At 45.0% G+C, this 27,082-nt stretch overlaps 1 protein-coding gene across 2 annotated transcripts in view; it reads right to left on the bottom strand.

Annotated features, from left to right (window-relative positions):
• The window catches only part of LOC106600640 (rab11 family-interacting protein 5), a 52,507-nt gene extending 39,288 nt beyond the window's left edge, over positions 1-13,219 (bottom strand). Inside the window, exon 1 of one of the 2 annotated variants that reach the window (XM_014192138.3) lies at positions 12,171-13,219. In XM_014192138.3, coding sequence (XP_014047613.1) covers positions 12,171-12,550 — 380 coding nt within the window. In that variant the 5' untranslated portion in view covers positions 12,551-13,219. The remainder of the gene's footprint in view (positions 1-12,170) is intronic. The other variant, XM_014192140.3, reaches the window with a different exon arrangement.
• Between the last annotated feature and the right edge of the window lie 13,863 nt (positions 13,220-27,082).

Raw genomic sequence — 27,082 nt, 5'->3', positions numbered from 1 at the left:
TTCATTAACCTCTTGATGGTCGCCTAGGATAGGGGGCGCCACAGCGCATTTTGAAAAAAAATGTGTGCCCATTTTAAACGGCCTACTACTCAAACTCAGAAGCTAGGATATGCATATAATTAATACTTGTGCATAGAAAACACCCTAAAGTTTCTAAAACTGTTTGAATGGTGTCTGTGAGTATAACAGAACTCATATGGCAGTCAAAACCCCGAGACAGATCGAAACAGGAAGTGGAATTCTGAATCGCGAACTCAACTTCATCACATTGCCTATTAATCACACCGTGAGCTATGGTTCATTGAGCACTTCCTATTGCTTCCACTAGATGTCCCCAGTCTTTACAAAGTGATTTGAGTCTCCTACTGTGAAAACTGACAGAATGACACGCTGTGGAACGTGGTCACACGGAGAGGGCCATCACCATTATGACGCCGGCGCCCCTGGTTACCCTCCCCTTTCGAAACGTTTTGAAACACAATGCAGTCGTCCCCCTCAAATCTTATTGGAGCTCTGGTTGAAAAAGGCCCTAAAGATTTATGTTATACAACGTTTGACATGTTTGAACGAACTTAAATAAGAAAAAAATGCATTTTGTTGAAAGAGTAGCCCCGCGCACGTCGGAACTTTTGGTGCAGCCTTCAGAACGCGCTAACAACAACAAGCTAATGGAACATAAAGGATGAACTTTTTCGAACTAAAATACATTTGTTGTGGACCTGGGATTCCTGGAAGTGCCTAAGGATGAAGATAATCAAAGGTAAGGGATTATTGACAATAGTATACAAGACTAGATTTGATATGCGATTGTTCCAAGATGGCTAGCCTATTGCTATTGCTAGCCTATTGTTCTGAGTATCGCATCCCCTTTTATCGCAAAGTGTGATGACCCAGTAAAGTTATTTTTAAATCTGGCATTACAGGTGCTTTCAAGAGATATTCATCTATAAATCTTAGAATGACAATATTACATTTTAAAAATGTTTTCGAATAGTAATTTAGTAAATTGTAGCGCTGTTTCATCGGATGCATTTGAGGGAAAATAGTTAGTCAATGTTACGCACCGATGTAAAATGCTGTTTTTATATATAAATATGAACTTTATCGAACAAAAGAATGCATGTATTGTGTAACATGATGTCCTAGGTGTGTCATCTGATGAAGATTGTCAAAGGTTAGTGCTGCATTTAGATGTTTTTTGGTTATTTGTGATGCATGTGGTTGGTCGGAAAATGGCTATGTGGCTACTTTTACGATATACTCCTCTAACATAATCTAATGTTTTGCTTTTGCTGTAAAGCCTTTTTGAAATCGGACAACGTGGTTCGATTCAGGAGAGGTGTATCTATAAAACGATATAATTGGAGAAAAAAAAATGTTTTTTTTTTTTTTATTACATTTTGTTATGCTAATGGCGATAGGATTTTTCGCTTACGGGACGGAGGCCGCACAGGGGTTAATAGAAGACTAATTGATCAGATATTACAATATCTGAAGAGTTATATTCGGACAATTCTAACTTTGTAATCTGAAGTTTTTCCGTGGTGCCCCGACTTCCTAGTTAATTACATTTACATGATTAGTTTAATCACGTAATAATATTACAGAGAATTGATTTGATAAAATAACAGTCTTCACCTTTAATGATACTATAGACACTACAGGGTGGTATACAGAAGATAGCCCTATTTGGTAAAAGACCAAGTCCATATTATGGCAAGAACAGCTCAAATAAGCAAAAGAGAAACGACAGTCCATCATTACTTTAAGACATGAAGGTCAGTCAATTTGGAAAATGTCAAGAACTTTGAAAGTTTCTTCGTGCAGTCGCAAAAACCATCAAGCGCTATGATGAAACTGGCTCTCATGAGGACCGCCACAGGAAAGGAAGACCCAGTTACCTCTGCTGCAGAGATTAAGTTCCTCAGAAATTGCAGCCCAAATAAATGCTTCACAGAGTTCAAGTAACAGGCACATCTTAACATCAACTGTTCAGAGGAGACTGCAGGAATCAGGCCTTCATGGTTAAATTGCTGCAAAGAAACCACTACTAAAGGACACCAATAAGAAGAAGCGACTTAAGTGGGCCAAGAAACACGAGCAATGGACATTATACCGGTGGAAATCTGTCTTTTGGTCCAACCTCTGTGTCTCTGTGAGATGCAGAGTAGGTGAACAGATGAACGCCGCATGTGTGGTTCCCACCGTGTAGCATGGAGGAGAAGGTGTGATGGTGTGGGGGTGCTTTGCTGGTGACACTGTTGGTGATTTAATTAGAATTCAAGTTACACTTAACCAGCATGGCTACCTCAGCATTCTGCAGTGATACGCCATCCCAAATTTTGTGAGCATTTCTCATTTTCCAAGATAATCCATCCACCTGATAGGTGTGGCATATCAAGAAGCTGATTAAACGACATGCTCATTACACAAGTGCACATTGTACTGGGGACAATAAAAGGCCACTCTAAAAGGTGCAGATTTGTCACACAACACAATGCCACCGATGTCTCAAGTTTTGAAGGAGAGTGAAATTGGAATGCTGACTGCAGAGCTGTTGCCAGATAATTGAATGTGCATTTCTCTACCATAAGCTGCCTCCAACTTCCTTTTAGATAACTTGGCAGTGCGTCCAACTGGCCTCACAACCACGTGCATGGCATTGTGTGGGCAAGAGGTTTGCTGATGAACAGAGTGTGAACAGAGTGCCCCATGGTGGTGGTGGGGTTATAGTATGGGCAGGCATAAGCTGCGGACAACGAACACAATTGCATTTTATCGATGGTAATTTGAATGCATATGATAAATCTGAACTATTAATTATGGGTGATTTTTTTATATTAATTGGAGGATGCCAGTGTCAGATTTGCTCTGAGCTAAACTCATCTCAGCTGATAACAGAGGCTACATGGCCAAAACCTAAAGATCCATCGAAATATACCCTGAGTGATCTTATTTTGACAATAATCCAGATAAATACACTATATATTGTCACGAACCGGCTCAAAGTTCGTAACAAAAACGGAGACAACGTGGAGATGATATGATATTTATTAACTAAAGTAAACTAAATACAATTAACAATGGTGTAGTCAGTAGTGTAAGTGAGTGTGTGTTTGCGTGCATAAATGTGATAATAAATGTGATAATGAGGGGTGTTGAAAGGTGCCAACGCAAACAAACCGGCCACAACCAAAATCTATTAGTATCTGCATAGAGAGAGTCTCCTCAATGAATGCTGAGGTGTATTTATCCCGGGACACACCCGAGCCCAGGTGTGTCCCATTTCGCTGACGACCCTCCCGGCTCCACCCACTGACATCCTATTAAGGAAAACAAAGCAAAGAGAGAATACGGTAGACAGAGTGGGAGAGTCGTCAACCCCCCCCCCCCCCCCCCCCCATAAAACTGGGGACCAACAAGGACCCCGGAACACCATACCAGTCACACAAACAAATTGACCCAGCCTCTGCGTCCCAAATTGATGAGGGGTTACGTGTTCACACTTCCACTTGCCCCAGCCAACCTCGTCCTCCCCAGACCTCAGCAACCTTTGCACACAGGAAGCAACCTTTAAAAGAAAAGAAGAAAACGAGACTAGAAGGGAACAGACAGGAGAAATAGAACAATACCAAACAAAAATAACAGTGGTCAGTCACGTGGACATTCAGGAACAGGGCGCACGAGAGAGCGCATCAGTCCCCCGGATGTGCCGCACATCGAGATGGAATGCTTGTAAAAAATAAACACCATCTCATTATCCTCTGGTTAGGACACATCATGGACCTCAAAAAGGTGAGAGGGTTATGGTCGGTGTAGACAACAATAGGTACTACTCCCGACCCGACATACACCTCGAAGTGTTGTAGCGCCCATATGAGTGCTAGCGCTTCTTTTTCAATGACCGAGTAGTTCAACTGATAATTGTTAAACTTTTTGGAATAGAAACTAGCAGGCCTCTCAACACCAGACACATCTGCTTGCAGCAAAACTGCACCTGCCCCCACATGACTAGCATCCACCTGCAAGGTAAATGACAAATCCACACGAGGAGCAGCCAGCACTGGAGTTGAGGTAAGCAACCTCTTTGCATCTTCAAAAGCCTGTTGACAACGAGAAGACCACACGTAAACAGCCTTAGCTTTCAGCTTATCTGTCAAGGGAGTGTTCCTACAAAGTTCCTACAAAAACGACAGTAATAACCAATCATTCCCAAGAAACGCATCAGTTCCTTTTTAGTAATTGGTGGTGGAAAAGCATCAATAGCTACCACCTTAGCCGGAACAGGACGCACTTCACCCTGCCCAACCACCTTTCCAAGGTATGTAACAGTCGCCTGAGCAAACTCACATTTAGGCAGATTGATCGTATGGCGACCCGCAGCTAGGCGGTCAAACAAGGCTTGAATACGGGACAGATGTTCCTCCCAAGTATCTGCATATATCACTACATCGTCCAGATAAACAGCGCACCCGGCCAGACCGGAGACAACCCTGTTCATAAGTCGCTGAAAAGTGGCAGGTGCATTACGCAGGCCGAAACTCATAACCAAATACGAGTACAGACCAGAAGGTGTAATAATGGCAGAGATTTCAGCCCTTTAACAGGTCAAATCTGCTCACAAACTTAGCTGCTCTGACTTGATCAACGCAGTCCTCCATCCGAGGAAGAGGAAATGAATCTGGCTTAGTGACACTGTTTACCTCACGGTAGTCCGTACAAAATCTGTTTGTCCCATCCGGTTTGCTGACCAAGATATATATCACTCTCCAGCATGTACCTGACCTCAGCATCCAGACAACGTAGTTTCTCTGAAGAAACTCTATAGAACCGCTGACGAATGGGGTCAGCATCTCCAACGTCAATATCGTGTTCTATTAAGTCTGTAGGTGTATCAGAAAACAAACCTGGAAATCTCAGAATCAGACCGACCATCTCTTCCCGCCAATCAACAGGTAGATGAGCAAGAAGGCTGTCTAAAATATCCAGTGTCTCTGAATTTTTCAATCTACCCTGCAGTATGCAATCGTCGGGACCAAGAACATCTTCCCCCTCATGCACGAACCCATCATGACAAGAACCCAGCGAAATAACGGTATCGACCAAAATAACAGGTTTACCGTCCTCTGTAGACTCCCACTGTTCAGCCTCAGAGGAACGTGCATAATAGGGTTTTAACAAATTTACGTTGCACAGTTGGTGTGCTTTTCTCCGTTCGGGAGTAGCAACTAGATAGTTTTGCTCAGTGCACTGGCGCACAACCGTATGTGGACCTTGAATATTGGCTTGAAAAGGAGAACCAACAATTGGCAGCAGAGCAAGAACCTGATCACCTGGACTAAAGTGACAAGGCTCAGTTTGCCGATCCAATATGCCCTTCATCCTCTCCTGTGAAGATGATAGCTTCTCTTTAACCATTTCACCAGCGGCGTACAGGCATCGCCGGAAATCACACACATAAGATAACAGGGACTGAGGGGGCTCGGGAGACTACCAGTCATCCTAGAGAACAGATAGGGTGTGTGGAATTCTATGTCCAAACACAAGGTCATTTGGACTGAAACCCGTGCTCTCCTGTGAAACCTCCCTAGCAGCTAACAGTAACCAAGGCAATCCCTCCTCCCAATCCTTATCCATCTCAGTCTAATAAGCTCTCAACAAAGACTTAAGTGTTTGATGGAAACGTTCCAGCAGTCCTTGACTTTGCACATGATAGGCGCTAGACAAATTGTGTTTAATATGGAGCTGTTGGAGAACCTGACCAAACAGATTAGAGGTGAAATTACATCCTTGATCACGCTGAATGACCTTAGGGATTCCAAACAGTGAGATAAACTGAGTCAAAGCTTTTAGCACAGACTTAGTCGTGATAGACCGGAGAGGATAGGCAGCAGGTAACCTAGTGGTCTGACACATCAGTGAACAGGTAACTACTACCTTTTTTAGAACGAGCCACAGTCAATAATCAGATACTCAAAAGGTTGGCTGAGTACAGGAATAGGAAACAGTGGTACCGGCTTAATAGCTTGATTAGGTTTACCAGTTAATTGACAGGTGTGACAAGTTGATGAACTCAGAAACATCCCTCTTTAACCTAGGCCAAAAGAAATGTCTTAATATGCGGTTGTAGGTTTTCCTCAAACCCATATGTCCAGCAACATTGTTGTGGGAAGTTGTCAACACCAACTCACGAAGCTTAACTGGTACAACCTGACTAATTGCCTCCCCCAGAAAACAACTACCATGAGACACCCACTTTCTCATCAGGACATCCTCTTGGAGAAAATAGCCATGGGCGACATCTCCCAACTGTTCTACAGGCACAATTTGGTCATGCAACTCTTCTAACGTGGGGTCAGCCACATTGATTAGATTAGTTCGGAGCGGGATACAGTTAACAGGATAACAGGGAAAGTAGTGACAGATTTCTTTGTGGCATTCTTGTTAGCCGGCGCAGTGACGTGTTCTATGAGCCGTGGCGACCTGGTCACTGCCCCGGCTATCAAGAATGCGCACACGCAGAGAACACCTCTGGGAAACTCTGCGCACTCTCATCAGGAATCCCTACAAATGACGGCTTAGCGGAAACCACTAGAGATGGAAACACGACAGGCCATACACGCTCACCAGCAAAGTTATTCCCATCGATACCCTCAAATAGGCAACGAAGGACGCACCCCCACAACAACCTCACCTTTCACCAGTCCACAATCCAACATCAATTTATGCAATGGAACTGACAGAGTGTTCAAACCTATTCCCCTAATTAGAACACTATTCCCCGAATCAGTCTCATTAGAGAAGGGTAACACAGACTCCAACACAAATGATTCAGAGGCACCTGTGTCTCTTAGGCTCTTCACTGACACTAGGTCCTTACTTCCTAACAGACACAAAACCCTCCGTAATGAAAGGTAAATAGTCTGGGTCAATATGGACTTTCACATGCCCCTGGGCATGAGACAATGTGTCAGGAGTGAACTGATGTGGAACAGGCGCAGCTAACGCTGTAGGCTTAGATTTGATGTAAGCACTGAATTTACCCCTAGCCCTGAGAACCAGACATTTGTTTTTCCAATGACCCGAACCTTGACAGTAGTGACACTCTTGACCAAAATCAACTTTACCACGGTTGTCAGGCTCAACCCTAGTTAAATCAAACTCTGCCCGTGAACCAAAGTATTTCGGTGAGCGAGGCCTAAATCTCTCCAAACGCCCCCACTCACTCCGAATGCGCGGCTCCACAAAGATACTTTTGTGAGTCAAAACATACTCGTCCGCCAAAACCGCAGCTTCAGCGACAGTCTTTACTTTTCGTTCGTTAATGTACATGGCTATATGATCAGGGATTGTGTCCTTAAATTGCTCTAGCATAATCAGATCACAGCCCTTGGAAAGTTATAACTGCAGAGACGGAACACCAGCAATTAAACTGTGAAGATAACTCTCGCGCAAACTCAACATGAGTCTGTTTATTATCCCTTTTTAAAGTTCTAAATCATTGGCGGTAAGCCTCAGGGACCAATTCGTAAATCTGTAACACAGCCATTTTAACCTACACTAAGAGCTGAATATGCTTCCTGCGCTTTACCAGTCAACACACACTGCAACATTAAAGTGCGGTCAGAATCAGGCCACTCCTAGTGCCAGCAACACGCTCATACAACGAAAAGAATGTCTCAGGGTCCTGCTCATTAAATTTAGGCAACAACCGTAAGTTCCCAACAATATCAAATGTGTCCGGGGCACGACCAAAAGAGGAACGACCCCTAGGTAAATCTGGGTCACCTTCCCAGAGTAAACTCTCCCCTGAGAGCTTTCCTTCCCTAACCAGCTCTAGCCTCTTGTTGCAGCTTGATTTTAGCACGCTCCAAATCCTGTTTAAATTCCAATTCCTTTTCATACTTTACACGGTCATGCCCTAGCTGTAACAGAAGCAGTTCTTTCTGCTGTTCAAAAAGAAGACTATTAGGACTAACAGATGGAGCGGCCATTGTAACGTTACGGGGAGACGGCGAGTCCTCAGCAGAGGCTGCCCCAGTGGTAACTTCAAGAATACCACTCTCCATCAGATTGGCCTTCAATATCAACCTCATTTAATTCTTTAGACGTTTATCACTAATTTAAACCTTGTAGTGTTCAGCAATCTACAACAGCTGTTCTTTAGTACATAATTCTAACAGTTCCTCTGATGGAAAGACGCCATAGTCAAAAGTAAATACAAAGAAAATTATCCTGCTCTTCCCCTCTGCTAAACACACCAGACCACAAGAAACATGACAATCACACTGAGCACCACAGAAGAGAGATGAGATATATATGGAGCTTCCCCAAAACCTACAGTAACTCAACCCTAGTCTTCGTGCAGATATCGGGTGGGTAATTATGCACTGTAGCCCGCTGGCAAGGAAATAAACCACCCAGCACACTAGCAGATTCCCCCAAGCCACAGATGTGCCCCTGAGACAACTGCTCAATCCACAGACAACACACAAAAATAACCATGCCCAACGTATTCCAAAATGAAACACGTCGCTAAGCCTAAAAGGGGAAAAAGGCTATAGCTCCGGGTAGTAAGTGTCACTACCCTACCCAAATCTCTCACTGAGGTACACAGCCGACTGTACTCACCTCCTCGGACCGATGTCCCAACAGCGAGTAGATCAAGTCTATTATTATTATTTGACCCTGCTGGTCACCTATGAACATTTGAACATCTTGGCCATGTTCTGTTATAATCTCCACCCGGTACAGCAAGAAGAGGACTGGCCACCCCTCATAGCCTGGTTACTCTCTAGGTTTCTTCTAGGCTGGGTTTCTGTACAGCACTTTGAGATATCAGCAGACGTAAGAAGGGCTTTATAAATACATTTGATTTGATGTGACTGGTCTGCACTGACCTGCCCTCAACCCCATTGAACACTTTGAATTGGAATGCGGACTGCGAGCCAGGCCTAATCACCCAACATCAGTGCCCGACCTCACTAATGCTCTTGTGGCTGAATGGATGCAAGTCCCGCAGGACTGTTCAAACAGCTTGTGGAAAGCCTTCCCAGAAGAGTGGAGGCTGTTGTAGAGGTAAAGTGGGGACCAACTCCATGATTTGGGAATAAGATTTTTGACGAGCAGGTGTCCACATACTTTAGGTCATGTAATGTATGTTTCTAGTGGGGTTTTCCCCCTGGATTTTAGTGACCATTGCCCAGTTGGCTGTGTCAGAGATGTGAAAATGCATAAATCTATGCCTCGTGTCATCACTAAGAGGAACTTTAAAAAAAATTGTGAACAAGCTTTTTTTCATGATCTTTATTTTAGTGTCTTCAATACAATTGTAGATAGTCATGTCCCCTTCAAAACTCTGAAAGTTAAAGGTAGAACGAATGTCTGGTTCCTTCCTGAATTATACAAGGTCACCAGTAACACAGGCTTAGGCCTGAATTGTCAATATTTTAGCCAACTGAGGAATCAATGTGTAAGACTGATCAAAAAGGCTAAATATGATTATTATGTAACTACTCTTTCTGATTGTAAGGGATTTTGTGTATATTGTGTATATTTATGTTTGTCTGTGCAATATGTGTTGTGCTGTATTTGATTTGTTTTATATTGTTTTTCATATGGTATATTGGATTTTATGAAATTGTATATGCAGGGCTCCCTTGTAAAAGAGAAAATTATCTCAATGGTGACTCCCTGATTAAATAGGTAAATAATAATAAATAACCTGTTAGGGCTAGGGGGCAGTATTGACACGGCCGGATAAAAAACGTACCCGATTTCATCTGGTTACTACTCCTGCCCAGTAACTAGAATATGCATATAATTATTGGCTTTGGATAGAAAACACCCTAAAGTTTCTAAAACTGTTTGAATGGTGTCTGTGAGTATAACAGAACTCAAATGGCAGGCCAAAACCTGAGAAGATTCCATGCAGGAAGTGGCCTGTCTGACAAGTTGTGTTTCATCTTGGCTCTTTTTATTGAAGACTGAGGATCTTTGCTCTAACGTGACACTTCCTACGGCTCCCATAGGCTCTCAGAGCCCGGGAAAAAGCTGAACGATATCGAGGCAGCCTCTGGCTGAAACACATTATCGCTTTTGGCAAGTGGCCGATCAGAGTACTATGGGCTTAGGCGTGTGCCCGAGTCGACCCTATGCTTTATTTTCTTTCGTCTGTTTACCTAAACGCAGATTCCCGGTCGGAATATTATCGCTTTTTTATGAGAAAAATGGCATAAAAATTGATTTTAAACAGTGGTTGACATGCTTCGAAGTACGGTAATGGAATATTTACAATTTTTTTGTCACGAATTGCGCCATGCTCATCACCCTTATTTACCCTTTCGGATAGTGTCTTGAATGCACGAACAAAACGCCGCTGTTTGGATATAACTATGGATTATTTTGAACCAAACCAACATTTGTTATTGAAGTAGAAGTCCTGGGAGTGCATTCTGACGAAGACAGCAAAGGTAATAACATTTTTCTTATAGTAAATCTGACTTTGGTGAGTGCTAAACTTGCTGGGTGTCTAAATAGCTAGCCCTGTGATGCCGGGCTATCTACTGAGAATATTGCAAAATGTGCTTTCACCGAAAAGCTATTTTAAAATCGGACATATCGAGTGCATAGAGGAGTTCTGTATCTATAATTCTTAAAATAATTGTTATGCTTTTTGTGAACGTTTATCGTGAGTAATTTAGTAAATTCACCGGCAGTGTTCGGTGTGAATGCTAGTCACATGCTAATGTAAAAAGCTGGTTTTTGATATAAATATGAACTTGATTGAACAAAACATGCATGTATTGTATAACATAATGTCCTAGGGTTGTCATCTGATGAAGATCATCAAAGGTTAGTGCTGCATTTAGCTGTGGTTTTGGTTTATGTGACATTATATGCTAGCTTGAAAAATGGGTGTCTGATTATTTCTGGCTGGGTACTCTGCTGACATAATCTAATGTTTTGCTTTCGTTGTAAAGCCTTTTTGAAATCGGACAGTGTGGTTAGATTAACGAGAGTCTTGTCTTTAAAAGGGTGTAAAATAGTCATATGTTTGAAAAATTGAAGTTTTTGCATTTTTAGGTTTTTGAATAACGCGCCACGGGATTACACTGGCTGTTACGTAGGTGGGACGATTTGGTGCCACCTACCCTAGAGAGGATAAAAAAAGAACTTCTGAGATGTTGAAAATATACTGAACAAAAATATAAACGCAACATGCAACAATTTCAAAGATTTTACTGAGTTACACTTCATATAAGGAAATCTGTCAATTGAAATAAATTCATTAGGCCCTAATCTTTGGATTTCACATGACTGGGCAGTGGTGCAGCCATGGGTGGGCCTTGTAGGGCATAGGCCCACCCACTTCGCAGCCAGGTCCACCCACTGGGGAGCCAGGCCCAGCCAATCAGAATACCTTTTCCCCCACAAAAGGGCTTCATAACAGACAGAAATCCCCCCCAGTTGTGAGGCCGGTTGGATGTGCTGTCAAATTCTCTAGAACGATGTTGGAAACTGCTTATGGTAATTGAATGTTCATTTCTCTATCTGGCAACAGCTCTGGTGGACATTCCTGCAGTCAGCATGCCAATTGCATGCTCCCTCAAAACTTGACACAGCTGTGTCATTGTGTTGTGTGACAAAACGGCACATTTTAAAGCAGCCTTTTATTGTCCCCAGCACAAGGTGCACCTGTGTAATGATCACGCTGTTTAATCAGCTTCTTGATATGCCACACCTGTCAGGTGGATGCATTATCTTGGCAAATGAGAAATGCTCATTAATAGGAATGTAAACAAATTTGTGAACAACATTTTTTGAATGAAATATGTTTTATGAAAGATGGAACCAACACTTTACATGTAGAATTTATATTTTTGTTCAGTGTAGTTCAACTATGCACCAGTAATCCAGGGGTGGCCCGGCCCACTGATCTTCACCGTAAATAAACGCCCAGTTGTTCTCATACTTGTGTGAATTCCCCACCCTACCAACATACCATAGTTTGGCCTACAAATGCTACTGTCAATCACGTCAAATTAATGGGAATAAAAGGCTATAATTTGTGGGATATGATCATTTAGCCTAGGCCTGCATGTAGCCTAATCAGTGGAAATACGTTCCTCATCACTAGCATATTAAATGAGTAAGTGAAAAGAACCTACTCATCTCTAGGACACATTCCATCTTGAAATATTTTATCCAGAGGGACGATTGCTTGACCAAGAAACACGTCAAGTCCGATAAGCACCCGGTGCATGACGGTGAGGACCAAGTCGCCGCTCCCTGTGGGAAATGCACTGCGACCCCCAGCCTCCAGTATTCCGGGGAGAAGTTCGAAACAACATTCCTCATTCCACTCTGGCACAGTCGCCTTTTCGACCAAACCGGTGGTGTATTTCTCCTTCCCAACCTGAATGATGGTGTAAACATAACGGCTCCCGTGCTTGCCCTTCGTCCGCAAACCCCTTGCACGAAGGACAGTTACATTCACATGTGTAGGCACCCATCTCTGGTCATCGTTCAACTCTATAAGTGACATCATTTTAAATTCCGTTGCCTGGTGTGGGGAAGCGTGATTGCGTAAAAAGTCCTAAATAGACATCCTTTGCCACTGCTTTTTTGGAACCTGACCCATCTGATGACGATGCTATCCAATGTCTTCGCCTCGCCCTTGCGGCTGGATCCCCCGTTACTTGGGCTACTATGTTTGATTGCTCAAACAGACGCAGGACCTCTGCAGAATTTCTCCAAAATGCTCCGGCAGGTCGCCGACGTCAGTTTGTGGAAATGCTGGATATGCCGCGCTTGATGCACTCGCATGTCATTATTCTGCTTTGGTCAGTCCTCATCGCATTACTAGTTTACTATATGAAAAGTCATTGTGCTCCTGCGGCCCGCCCTCCCTAACAAAAGAGCTCCGCATACAGTACGAATACCGAAAAATGAAAGAGAAACACGCCCCTCCCTACCTACATGGTGGATGAGATAGCTAAACTAGAACTATCAAAATCATTATTGTGGCATTATTGTGACTGTGAGACTACCATTTTACAATAATCCATGCAATTACAATATGAGTTTTTCATTGTCGATATCGCAAAAGTTGGATAAAAAAGATCCCACCCAATCATGTTGTCCTAGTCTAGCGGGAAAGCTACTCTGGGCGACTGCGCAATGTAGGCTAGATATAACGTCCCATACAGAAACGGTTATAAACTGAAAACAAGTGCTTAACAATTGAGTTTTGACTGTTTTGCAGCATCAAGATGACACGTGCAATCATGTACGTACATATCTGGAGGATTAGAGTTTATAGTTTAAAGGCCCCCACCAGAGGGCAATGCCACCCTATTTCGACGTAACTCCTGGCCTATAGCATACATTGTCCTTTAGGTTCCACATCTGAAGGATGATGCAGGTTGCTAATACATATTCACGAATTGGGGATGTGAACATTGTGGGTGATTTCCATGTGCAGTGGAGAAATAACAACAGCTGTCAGTATAGCTAGCTAGCATGCTAACCTTATTTAGCTAACTAATGTTATCTGTTGTTGCTACATAGCGTAGGGAAAACGTAGCCACAGATGGATAAGGGAAACCTGTATCTTTGACGTGTAAGTATTGTTGGGTTTTATTTCACTTATTAGATGTGATGCATTACCATTTACAGTAGATGTAGGCCTAAGTATGAACGGACTGTAATGCACTAAGAGGTTTATATTGTATTAACATAGATTGAGCAACATATAATAGACATGACTAACTGGAGGGTTGCTGGCTAGTAGGAGTGTAGGCTGAGTAGACTCTTGACACACACACACAATGCCTGGTTGTGGGGCCGCTCAAGGACAGGTGTACGGGAGGGGCTGGTAGAATGGAAGCAGAAACTGTCCTAACGTAGCATAAAAACAGGCACTGTCCTTGGGTGTCTGACTCTCGGGTACACACATGAAGATAAGCTAGAAGACAACTATGCTTGGCAACAAAGATGCGTCTAGAGGCTGGGACCAGCCTGCACGCCAACAATAGGATGAGTAAGTTTAAACCACGCTCATCCTCCCTCTGACAGGCCAGCAGTGAGCTGGAACTATCTCTGTCAGATTATTTAATGAAGAACTTATGTCATTTTCAGTTCTCTGTTTGCCCTGCGAGGTGTTACAGTGAACCCGTATATACGAAGATTGCATTTACCATTTATTCTGCTTGACTAATTCTATTAATAAACAGCTGAAAATATATTCAGTAGCCTAGTGTTAAATGTTGTTCTGATACCAGAATTGAATTGACGCAGCTCTAACAGTATTCATTTGTGGATGTCCATCAGCAATTTCTTATGATATGTTTTGAATTACAATTTGTTGTGGCTAACATTAGCTAAGTGGCTAATGTTAATGTTAGCTAGTTGGCTAACATTAGCTTGGATAGGGGTTAGGAATTAAGGTTAATGTTAGGAGTTAGTTAGCTAACATGCTAAGTAGCTAAAAAGTAGTAAGTAGTTGAAAAATTGCTATTCAGCGAAAATGCTAAAGCCCACCTAGCAAATTTTGTTGAAAAGACAAATATGCCCCATGTCCAATCTACTTTCAGATTCACAAATCCCTCCATGTGTTAGACACAATATCAAATATTTGTCTATGAACAATTATACTAAGCAAGCTGGTCCTGGGGCTCTGTTCACAAACACAAACAGACCCCACAGAGCCCCAGGACAGCAACACAATTAGACCTAACCAAATCATGAGAAAACAAAAAGATAATTACTTGACACATTGGAAAGAATAAACAAAAAAACTAAGCAAACTAGAATGCTATTTGCCCCTAAATAGAGAGTACACAGTGGCAGAATACCTGACCACTCAGACTGACCCAAACTTAACTATCATACATTACCCCAATATTTACACAGCATTTATTTACAAAATTCAAGTGCTTATTGTCATTATTCCACTACTGAAGCATGACTCAAATCAACTCTTCATATTTTAAATATCCAGCGTGACAAAATATAAATTTATTATTGTGCCATGCCTCAACATTAAGTGAATTATTGCAAATACATACAGTATTAACAAAGGAGTTTCCATTCGGTTTTAATATTTAATATTTACAGAATTCTTCAACAAGATGGGACTACATTTTTTTTATTGAACCTTTATTTAATTAGGCAAGTCAGTTAAGAACAAATTCTTATTTACAATGACAGCCTACCGGGGAACAGTGGGTTAACTGCCTTGTCCAGGGGCAGAACAACAGATTTTTACCTCGTCAGCTCGGGGATTTGATTCAGCAACCTTTCGGATACTGGCCCAACGCTCTACCTGCCGCCCCAGGTAGCCTACATGGACAATTCCCACAACAAAACACTCAGTTGTTTTCATAAGATTTTTTTTTTTCATTTCTCAAATGAATACAACCCGGAGGTGGACAGGTCAGAAAATAGTGTGAACAGCTCTGATCGTGTGACACAATACAAACTAACATGGTCCAAGCACACCAGGACAGTCGTGAAGAGGGCATGACAAAACCTATTCCTGCCTAGGAGACTGAAAATATTTGGCATGGGTCCTCAGATCCTCAAAAGGTTCTACAGTTGGGGATGTTCCTGAGCGTAGCTCCTGTAGCTCTGCATCACTCAGTAGTCCAGAGGGGGTTGGCCCAGGCATGGTACATCGCTCGCAGCACCTGGACACACACAGTCACACACACAATCAACAACATTGTCATAAATACACATATCATCACAACGCTAAACACATTGTTGTACACTCACCTGTATAAGTAGTGGTCTCTCCCTGTCCTGAGCCAGGTACCCCAGAAGAATCCTCAAAACACCAGTCTGCGAATGAAGTTAAACACTTCAGCTATAACAGAGGCTTTTTCAATTCCAACAATGATAGATTGAATAGACGCATAGTACAGAATGAATGACTGACTGCCCAGTTCAACATCAGTTCACAGTCTCACCTCATTCTTGTATTGGAGCAGCAGCAGTTTATGGGCGACGACAAACCGGGCCTTTTTGTTCTTCAACACCAGGTTCCCCATGATCCTGGATCTCTGTCAGACCTAGAGGAAAAATAACACTTACATTATGAGAGAAGGAGATGGGACAAAGACGCAGACAGTTTGACACCTTTTTATAACCTCAAGCTATCTCCCCTTCCCTTACCTGTTGACAGCCTTCACCGGCCCAGTGAGCACTCTCCAGCCAGAACTCCGGGACATTCTCCAGCAGCTTCTAGCACACCCTCTGCCACACCCTGTCTGAGTGCGTGCAGGAGGAGAAGTGAGGGGCCAGCACATTAACCATGCAGAAAGAGACACACAATTATGTAACTCTTCTGATGAATGGAAAAGTGTTGCAGTTGACAATGATCAATGCAGGATGAAAACATGTTGAATGCAGCCTTGCTTACCACTGAACACAAGCCTTCCCCAGTGTATGGGCCACAAAAGTCACGGAGCAGTCTTTTCCATCAGGTAACAACATAGTGCATTTGCAGTGAGTGACTCACAATAACATACATGTTTTATGTAGACAGTTAAAGGGAAAACAGCCATACATAGGCTATTAATCAGAATGTACTATATTGAATTAAATCATTTGTGTCTTCTGCATGGACATACAAACCTCAGAGCCTAACACATTCTCTAGCCAGCGCATTCTAAGGATGTTTATAAAAGCTAATTAAATGCTTAGTCCAATGGTTTTTCATCCCAAATCTGTTGGTGACCACTCACATGTTGTGGTCTATAATGTGAACATTACTCATGTCCACTCTTACAAATGCTAGGATCCAACAACGCCTTTATTTCCTGTGTAGGTTCCAGATTTTTGGAGTCAAACAGAAGGTCATGCTCCTATTCTACCAGGCTGTTATAAAGAGCATTCTATGGCATTTCAGCTTGGTTTGGCAACTTGTCAGTTACCTTAAAATCACAAATCAATTGCCTGGTCCAGACAGCCATACAGATGATGGGAGTGAGGTAGCACCCGTCACTGTCGTCTGTCTTTGAACAATCATGAAACACTACAAGAATATAATTTCCCCTCCCATGTACTCCACCCAGAGTTTCAGCTTCTCCCCTCAGGCAGACGCAACAGGGTTCCTCAGCGTAAGCTGAACAGATATAAGCCCTCCTTCATCCCCCTGTCAGTCAAACTTCTATACAGCAGTATGTAGGTGGAGACCATGTGCAATGTGATATATACTGTATGTAGGTCTGATTAAATCATCTGTGATTTGGTGGACTATCTATGATATGAAAGACAGAATGAAACTATGAAAGAGCGCATTTTAATGTGAGATATTAATCTAACAAAGTACAGCCCAAGCATAATAGCATTTGGAGTATACATGAGGAGGTACTGTAGTTCTTGAGATGGAGGAGTTTATTTGTCACATGCGCCAAATACAACAGGTGTAGATCTTACAGTGAAATGCTTACTTACAAGCCCCTAACCAACAAACAATGCAGTTTTAAGAAAATACCTAAAAGAAATAAGAAAAAAAAGTAACAAATAATTAAAGAGCAGCAGTAAAATAACAATAGCGAGGCTGTATGCAGGAGGTACTAGTACAGAGTCAATGTGCGGGGGTACCGGTTAGTCGAGGTAATTGAGGTAATATGTACATGTAGGTAGTTATTAAAGTGACTATGCATAGACAATAAACAGAGTAGCAGCAGCGTAAAAGATGGGGGGGGGGGGGGGGCAATGCAAATAGTCTGAGTAGCCATGTGATTAGATGTTCAGGAGTCTTATGGCTTGGGGGTAGAAGCGGTTTAGAAGCCTCTTGGACCTAGACTTGGCGCTCTGGTACCGCTTGCCGTGCGGTAGCAGAGAGAACAGTTTATGACTAGGGTGGCTTTTAGGGCCTTCCTCTGACACCGCCTGGTATAGAGGTCCTAGATGGTAGGAAGCTTGGCCTCAGTGATGTACTGGGCCGTACGCACTACCCTTTGTAGCGCCTTGCGGTCGGAGGCCGAGCAGTTGACATACCAAGCAGTGATGCAACCAGTCATGATGGTGCAGCTGTAGAATCCTTTGAGGATCTGAGGACCCATGCCAAATCTTTTCAGTCTCCTGAGGGGAAATAGGTTTTCTTGTGCCCTCTTCATGACTGTCTTGGTGTGCTTGGACCATGTTAGTTTGTTGGTGATGTGGACACCAAGGAACTTGAAACTCTCAACCTGCTCCACTACAGCCCCGTCGATGAGAATGGGGGCATGCTCGGTCCTCCTTTTCCTGTAGTCATCTACATCTTTGTCTTGATCACGTTGCGGGAGAGGTTGTTGTCCTGGCACCACGCGGCCAGATCTCATCGTTGTCAAAATCAAATCAAATCAAAATGTATTGGTCACATACATATGGTTAGCAGATGTTAATGCGAGTGTAGCTAAATGCTTGTGCTTCTAGTTCCGACAGCGCAGCAATATCTAACAAGTGTTCTAATAATTCCCCAACAACTACCTAACACACACATATCCAAAGGGGTGAATGAGAATATCTACATATAAATATATGGATGAGTGATGGCCAAGCGGCATAGGCATGGTGCAATAGATGGTATAAAATACAGCATATACATATGATATGAGTAATGTAAGATATGTAAACATTATTAAAGCGGCATTTTTTAAAGTGGCATTGTTTATTAAAGTGACTAGTGATCCATTTTTTAAAGTGGCCAGTGATTGAGTCTCAATGTAAGCAGCAGCCTTTCTGAGTTAGTGATTGCTGTTTAGCAGTTTGATGGCCTTGAGCTAGAAGCTGTTTTTCAGTCTCTCGGTCCCAGCTTTGATGCACCTGTACTGACCTCCCTTCTGGATGGTGGCGATGTGAACAGGCAGTGGCTCGGGTGGTTGTTGTCCTTGATGATCTTTTTGGCCTTTCTGTGACATTGGGTGCTGTAGGTGTCGTGGAGGGCAGGTAGTTTTCCCCCGGTGATGCATTGTGCAGACTGCACCACCCTCTGGAGAGCCTTGCTGTTGAGGGCGGTGCAGTTGCCGTACCAGGCGGTGATACAGCCCGACCGGATGCTCTCAATTGTGCATCTGTAAAAGTTTGTCAGGGTTTTTGGTGACAAGCCAAATTTCTTCAGCCTCCTGAGGTTGAAGAGGCGCTGTTGTGCCTTCTTCACCACACTGTCTGTGTAGGTGGACCATTTCAGTTTGTCTGTGATGTGTACGCAGAGGAACGTACAACTTTCTACCTTCTCCACTGCTGTCCCTTCGATGTGGATAGGAGGGTGCTCCCTCTGCAATTTCCTGAAGTCCACAATCATCTCATTTGTTTTGTTGACATTGAGTGAGAGGTTGTTTTCCTGACACCACACTCTGAGTGCCCTCACCTTCTCCCTGTCGGTGATCAGGCCTACCACTGTTGTGTCATCGACAAACTTAATGATGGTGTTGGAGTCATGAGCGAACAGGGAGTACAGGAGGGGACTGAGCATGCACCCCTGAGGGGCCTCTGTGTTGAGGATCAGCGTGGCGGATGTGTTGTTACCTACCCTTACCACCTGGGGGCGGCCCGTCAGGAAGTCCAGGATCCAGTTATAGAGGGAGGTGTTTAGTCCCAGGGTCTTTAGCTTAGTGATGAGCTTTGAGGGTACTATGGTGTTGAACACTGAGCTGTAGTCAATGAATAGCATTCTCACATAGGTGTTCCTTTTGTCCAGGTGTGAAAGGGCAGTGTGAAGTTCAATAGAGATTGCATCATCTGTGGATCTGTTGAGGCGGTATGCAAATTGGAGTCGGTCTAGGGTTTCTGGGGTAATGGTGTTGATGTGAGCCATAACCAGCCTTTCAAAGCACTTCATGGCTACTGACGTGAGTGCTACGGGTCGGTAGTCATTTAGGCAATGTACCTTAGTGTTCTTGGGCACAGGGACTATGGTGGTCTGCTTGCAACATGTTGGTATTACAGACTCAGTCAGGAACAGGTTGAAAATGTCAGTGAAGACACTTGCTAGTTGGTCAGCGCATGCTCGGAGTACACGACCTGGGAATCCGTCTGGCCCTGCAGTCTTGTGAATGTTGACCTGTTTAAAGGTTTTACTCACATGAGCTACGGAGAGCATGATCACACAGTCATCCGGAACAGCTGATGCTCTCAGGCATGTTTCAATGTTACTTGCCTCAAAGCAAACATAGAAGTAATTTAGCTCGTCTGTTAGGCTTGTGTCACTGGGCAGCTCGTGGCTGTGCTTCCCTTTTGTAGTCTGTAATAGTATGCAAGCCCTGCCACATCCAACGAGTGTCGGAGTCAGTATAGTACGATTCAATCTTAGTCCTGTATTAGCGCTTTGCCTGCTTGATTGTTCGTCTAAGAGCATAGCGTGATTTCTTAAAAGTTTCCGGGTTAGAGTCCCGCTCCTTGAAAGCGGCAGCTCTACCCTTTAGCTCAGTGAGGATTTTTATTTTATTTTATTTCACCTTCATTTAACCTGTTAGGGCTAGGGGGCAGTATTGACACGGCTGGATAAAAAACGTACCCGATTTAATCTGGTTACTACTCCTGCCCAGTAACTAGAATATGCATATAATTATTGGCTTTGGATAGAAAACACCCTAAAGTTTCTAAAACTGTTTGAATGGTGTCTGTGAGTATAACAGAACTCCTATGGCAGGCCAAAACATGAGAAGATTTCAAGCAGGAAGTGGCCTGTCTGAGAAGTAGTGTTTCATCTTGGCTCTTTTTATTGAAGACTCAGGATCTGTGCAATAACGTGACACTTCCTACGGCTTCCATAGGGTCTCAGAGCCCGGGAAAAAGTTGAACGATATCGAGGCAGGCTCTGGCTGAAACACTTTATCGCTTTTGGCAAGTGGCCACTCAGAGTACTATGGGCTTAGGCGTGTGCCCGCTTCGACCGAATGCTTTCTTTTCCTTTGTCTGTTTATCTAAACGCAGATTCCCGGTCGGAATATTATCGCTTTTTTATGAGAAAAATGGCATAAAAATTGATTTTAAACAGCGGTTGACATGCTTCGAAGTACGGTAATGGGATATTTAGAATTCTTTTGTCACGAATTGCGCCATGCTCGCCACCCTTATTTACCCTTTAGGATAGTGTCTAGAACGCACGAACAAAACGCCGCTGTTTGGATATAACGATGGATTATTTTGGACCAAACCAACATTTGTTATTGAAGTAGAAGTCCTGGGAGTGCATTCTGACGAAGACAACAAAGGTAATAAAAATGTTTCTTATAGTAAATCTGACTTTGATGAGTGCTAAACTTGCTGGGTGTCTAAATAGCTAGCCCTGTGATGCCGGGCTATCTACTGAGAATATTGCAAAATGTGCTTTCACCGAAAAGCTATTTTAAAATCGAACATATCGAGTGCATAGAGGAGTTCTGTATCTATAATTCTTAAAATAATTGTTATGCTGTTTGTGAACGTTTATCGTGAGTAATTTAGTAAATTCACCGGCAGTGTTCGGTGGGAATGCTAGTCACATGCTAGTCACATGCTAATGTAAAAAGCTGTTTTTTGATATAAATATGAACTTGATTGAACAAAACATGCATGTATTGTATAACATAATGTCCTAGGGTTGTCATCTGATGAAGATCATCAAAGGTTAGTGCTACATTTAGCTGTGGTTTGGGTTTATGTGACATTATATGCTAGCTTGAAAAATGGGTGTCTGATTATTTCTGGCTGTGTACTCTGCTGACATAATCTAATGTTTTGCTTTCGTTGTAAAGCCTTTTTGAAATCGGACAGTGTGGTTAGATTAACGAGAGTGTTAACTTTAAAATGGTGTAAAATAGTCATATTTTAGAAAAATGTAAGTAATATCATATCTAAGGTATTTGAATAACGCGCCACAGGATACAACTGGCTGTTGAGTAGGTGGGACGCAAGCGTCCCACCTAGCCCATAGAGGTTAACCACTTAGGCTGGTTGAGAACAAGTTTTCATTTGCAACTGCGATACTGGCCAAGATGAAGCAAAGCAGTTCGACACATACAACAACACAGAGTTACATATGGAATAAACAAACATACAATCAATAATTGTAGGAAAATCTATATACAGCATGTGCAAATGAAGTAGGATAAGAGAGGTAAGGCAATAAATAGGCCATGGTGGCAAAGTAATTACAATATAGCAATTAAACACTGGAATGGTAGGATGTGCAGAGGATGAATGTGCAAGTTGAGATACTGGGGTGCAAAGGAGCAAGATAAAAAAATAAATACGGTATGGGGATGAGGTAGATTGGATGGTGTAACGGGGTGAGTGACTGGTTGCCGGGAAGTCAGGCGCAGGAGAGCAGAGATGGGTGATAACTGGAGAACTTTAATATACACCCTGGCCCAAAGGCACAGGCGAGGCAGCACAAAGCACAACCACGGTAACATGAACCGGATTAAACAAAACAAACAAACCTAGGTTTGAAATAAACCTTGAGCAAGCCAGTCTGTAGCGTAACACCCTACACAAAGAACAATTCCACACACAGACATGGGGGAAACGGAGGGTAATATACATTTAGTCTGATGAGGGAATGTGAACCAGGTGTGCGGGAAAACAGACCGGTGGTGGAGCGGCAATGGCTAAAAGACCGGTGACGTCGACCGCCGAATGCCACCCGAACAAGGAGAGGGACCGACTTCGGCGGAAGTCGTGACAGTACCCCCCCCCCTTGACGCGCGGCTCCAGCAGCGCGCCGACACCGGCCTCGGGGACGACCCGGAGGGCGAGGTGCAAGGCGATCCGGACGAAGACGGTGGAACTTCCGCAGCACAGAAGGGTCCAAAACGTCCTCCACCGGGACCCAGCATCTCTCCTCCGGACTGTACCCCTCCCAGTCCACGAGGTACTGAAGGCCCCTCGCCCGACGCCTCAAATCTAGAATGGAGCGAATGGAGTATGCCGGGGGCCCCTCGATGTCCAAAGGGGGCGGAGGAACCTCCCGCACCTCAGACTCCTGGAGCGGGCCAGCCACCACCAGCCTGAGGAGAGACACATGGAATGAGGGGTTAATACGGTAATCGGGGGGAAGCTGTAACCGGTAACTAACCTCGTTCAGTCTCCTCAGGACTTTAAATGGCCCCACAAACCGCGGACCCAGCTTCCGGCAGGGCAGGCGGAGGGGCAGGTTTCGGGTCGAGAGCCAGACCCGGTCCCCCGGTGCAAACACCGGGGCCTCACTGCGGTGACGTCTGCGCTGGCCTTCTGGCGCAGAACGGCCCGCTGGAGGTGAACATGGGCGCCGTCCCAGGTCTCCTCCGCCCGCCTGAACCATTCGTCCACCGCAGGAGCCTCGGTCTGACTCTGATGCCAAGGCGCCAGAACCAGCTGGTACCCCAGCACGCACTGGAAGGGCGAGAGGTTAGTGGAGGAGTGGCGGAGGGAGTTCTGAGCCATCTCGGCCCTTGGCACGAACGCTGCCCACTCCCTCGGCCGGTCCTGACCGCAGAAACCTACCCACATCCTGGTTCACTCGCTCCACCTGCCCATTACTCTCGGGGTGAAAACCCGAGGTAAGGCTGATCGAGACCCCCAGACGTTCCATGAATGCCCTCCAGACCCTCGAAGTGAACTGGGGACCCCGATCAGACACTGTATCCTCAGGCACCCCGTAGTGCCGGAAGACGTGTGTAAACAAGGCCTCCGCAGTCTGTAGGGCCGTAGGGAGACCGGGCATAGGGAGGAGACGGCAGGACTTGGAAAAATGGTACACAACAACCTGGATCGTGGTGTTACCCTGTGAGGGAGGAAGATCGGTGAGGAAATCGACCGACAGATGTGACCAAGGCCGTTGTGGAACGGGTAAGGGGTATAGCTTACCTCTGGGCAGGTGCCTAGGTGCCTTACACTGGGCGCACACCGAGCAGGAGGAAACATAAACCCTCACGTCCTTTGCCAAGGTGGGCCACCAGTACTTCCCACTCAGACAGCGCACCGGCTGACCGATGCCTGGATGACCAGAGGAGGGTGACGTGTGGGCCCAATAGATCAACCGGTCACAGACAGCAGACTGAACGTACAGACGCCCAGCGGGACACTGGAGGGGAGCGGTCTCTGCATGTAACGCCCGCTCAATGTCCGCGTCCAGCTCCGACGCTACCAGGCAGGAGGCCGGGAATATGGGGCTAGGATCCATGGGCCGCTCCTCTGTGTCATACAGCCGGGACAGTGCATCTGCCTTAACATTCTGGGAACTTGGTCTGAAAGAAAGGGTGAAAACAAAACTGGTAAAAAACATGGCCCACATTGCCTGACGAGGATTCAGTCCCTCACTGCCCGGATGTACTCCAGGTTGCAGTGGTCAGTCCAGATGAGAAATGGTTGTTGAGCCCCCTCAAGCCAATGTCTCCACGCCTTCAACGCCTTGACCACAGCCAACAGCTCCCGATCCCCAACATCATAGTTTCGCTCCGCCGGGCTGAGCTTCTTCAAGAAGAAGGCATAGGGGCGGAGCTTCGGTGGCATACCCGAGCGCTGAGAGAGCACGGCTCCTATCCCAGCCTCGGACGCGTCCACCTCCACCGTGAACGCCAAAGAGGGATCCGGATGCGCCAGCACGGGAGCCGAGGTAAACAGAGCCCTTAGGTGACCAAAAGCCCTGTCCGCCTCAGCCGACCACTGCAAATGCACCGGGCACCCCTTCAGCAGTGAGGTAATGGGAGCCGCTACCTGACCAAAACCCCGGATAAACCTCCGGTAGTAATTGGCAAACCCCCAAAAAACGCTGCATCTCCTTTACCGTGGTGGGAGTCGGCCAATTACACACGGCTGAAATGCGGTCACTCTCCCAGCAGTCCATAGACTGGACGACGCGGTCCATGACAGCGCCGAGATGGTGAAGCATCGCCGCATGCTCCTGGACGCGCTCCTCTACCCCCACAACGGGGGTACCCGCTCCTGGTGACTCCATTGATTGGTGTGGAATTTCTTAACGGGGTGAGTGACTGGTTGCTGGGAAGTCAGGCGCAGGAGGGCAGAGATGGGTGATAACAGAAGAACTTTAATATACACTCTGGCTCAAAGGCACAGGCGAGGCAGCACAAAGCACAACCACGGTAACATGAACCGGATTAAACAAAACAAACTAACCTAGGTTTGAAATAAACCTAGCGCAAGCCAGCCTGTAGCGTAACACCCTACACAAAGAACAATTCCACACACAGACGTGGGGGAAACGGAGGGTAATATACATTTAGTCTGATGAGGGAATGTGAACCAGGTGTGCGGGAAAACAAGACAAAACAAATGGAAAATGAAAGGTGGAGCGGCGATGGCAAGCAGACCGAGGAGAGGGAACAAGGAGAGGGACCGACTTCGGCGGAAGTCATTACAGTTGGGCTATTTACAGATGAGCTATGTACAGGTGCAGTGTTCTGTGAGCTGCTCTGACTGCTGGTGCTTAAAACTAGTGAGGGAGGTAAGAATCTCCAGCTTCAGAGATTTGTGCAGTTCGTTCCAGTCCATTCCAGTCATTGGCAGCAGAGAACTGGAAGGAGAGATGGCCAAAGGAAGAATTGGCTTTGGGGTGACCAGTGAGATATACCTGCTGGAGCGCGTGCTACGGGTGGGTGCTGCTATGGTGACCAGTGAGCTGAGATAAGGCGGGGCTTTACCTAGCAGAGACTTGTAGATGACCTGGAGCCAGTGGGTTTGGCGACGATTATGAAGCGAGGGCCAGCCAACGAGAGCATACAGGTCGCAGTGGTGGGTAGTATATGGGGCTTTGGTGACAAAACGGATGGCACTGTGATAGACTGCATCCAATTTGTTGAGTAGAGTGTTGGAGGCTATTATGTAAATGACATCGCTGAAGTCGAGGATCGGTAGGATGGTCAGTTTTACGAGGGTATGTTTGGCAGCATGAGTGAAGGATGCTTTGTTGCGAAATAGGAAGCCGATTCTAGATTTAATTTTGGATTGGAGATGTTTAATGTGAGCCTGGAAGGAGAGTTTACAGTCTAACCAGACACCTAGGTATTTGTAGTTGTCCACATATTCTAAGTCAGAACCGCCCAGAGTAGTGATGCTGGACGGGCGGGCAGGTGCGGGCAGCGATCAGTTGAAGAGCATGCATTTAGTTTTACTTGCATTTAAGAGCAGTTGGAGGCCCCGGAAAGAGAGTTGTATGGCATTGAAGCTCATCTGGAGGTTAGTTAACACAGTGTCCAACGAAGGGCCAGAGGTATACAGAATGGTGTCGTCCACGTAGAGGTGGATCAAAGAATCACCAGCAGCGAGCGCGACATCATTGATGTATACAGAGAAGAGAGTCGGCCCGAGAATTTAAACCTGTGGCACACCCATAGAGACTGCCAGAGGTCCGGACAACAGGCCCTCCGATTTGACATACTGAACTCTATCGGAGAAGTAGTTGGTGAACCAAGCAAGGCAATCATTTGAGAAACCAAGGCTGTTGAGTCTGCCAATAAGAATGTTGTGATTGACAGAGTTGAAAGCCTTAGCCAGGTCGATGAATACGGCTGCACAGTAATGTCTCCTAAAAGCCAATCGATGGCGGTTATGATATCGTTTAGGACCTTGAGCGTGGCTGAGGTGCACCCATGACCAGCTCAGAAACCAGATTGCATAGCGGAGAAGGTACGGTGAGATTCGAAATGATCGGTAATCTGTTTGTTAACTTGGCTTTCAAAGACCGCAGAAAGGCAGGGTAGAATAGATATAGGTCTGTAGCAGTTTGGGTCTAGAGTGTCTCCCCCTTTGAAGAGGGGGATGACCGCAGCAGCTTTCCAATCTATGGGAATCTCAGACGATACGAAAGAGAGGTTGAACAGGCTAGTGATAGGGGTTGCAACAATTTCGGCAGATAATTTTAGAAAGAGAGGGTCCAGATTGTCTAGCCCGGGTGATTTGTAGGGGTCCAGATTTTGCAGCTCTTTCAGAACATCAGCTATCTGGATTTGGGTGAAGGAGAAGTGGGGGAGGTTTGGGCGAGTTGCTGTGGGGAGTGCAGGGCTGTTGACCGGGGTAGGGGTAGCCAGGTGGAAAGCATGGCCAACCGTAGAAAAATGCTTATAGAAATGGTCAATTATTGTGGATTTATCGGTAGTGACAGTGTTTC

The sequence above is a fragment of the Salmo salar genome, chromosome 03, assembly GCF_965601325.2.
Source record: "Salmo salar chromosome 03, fSalSal1, whole genome shotgun sequence".
Taxonomy (NCBI): domain Eukaryota; kingdom Metazoa; phylum Chordata; class Actinopteri; order Salmoniformes; family Salmonidae; genus Salmo; species Salmo salar.
This window is presented reverse-complemented; position numbering and strand designations above follow the sequence as displayed.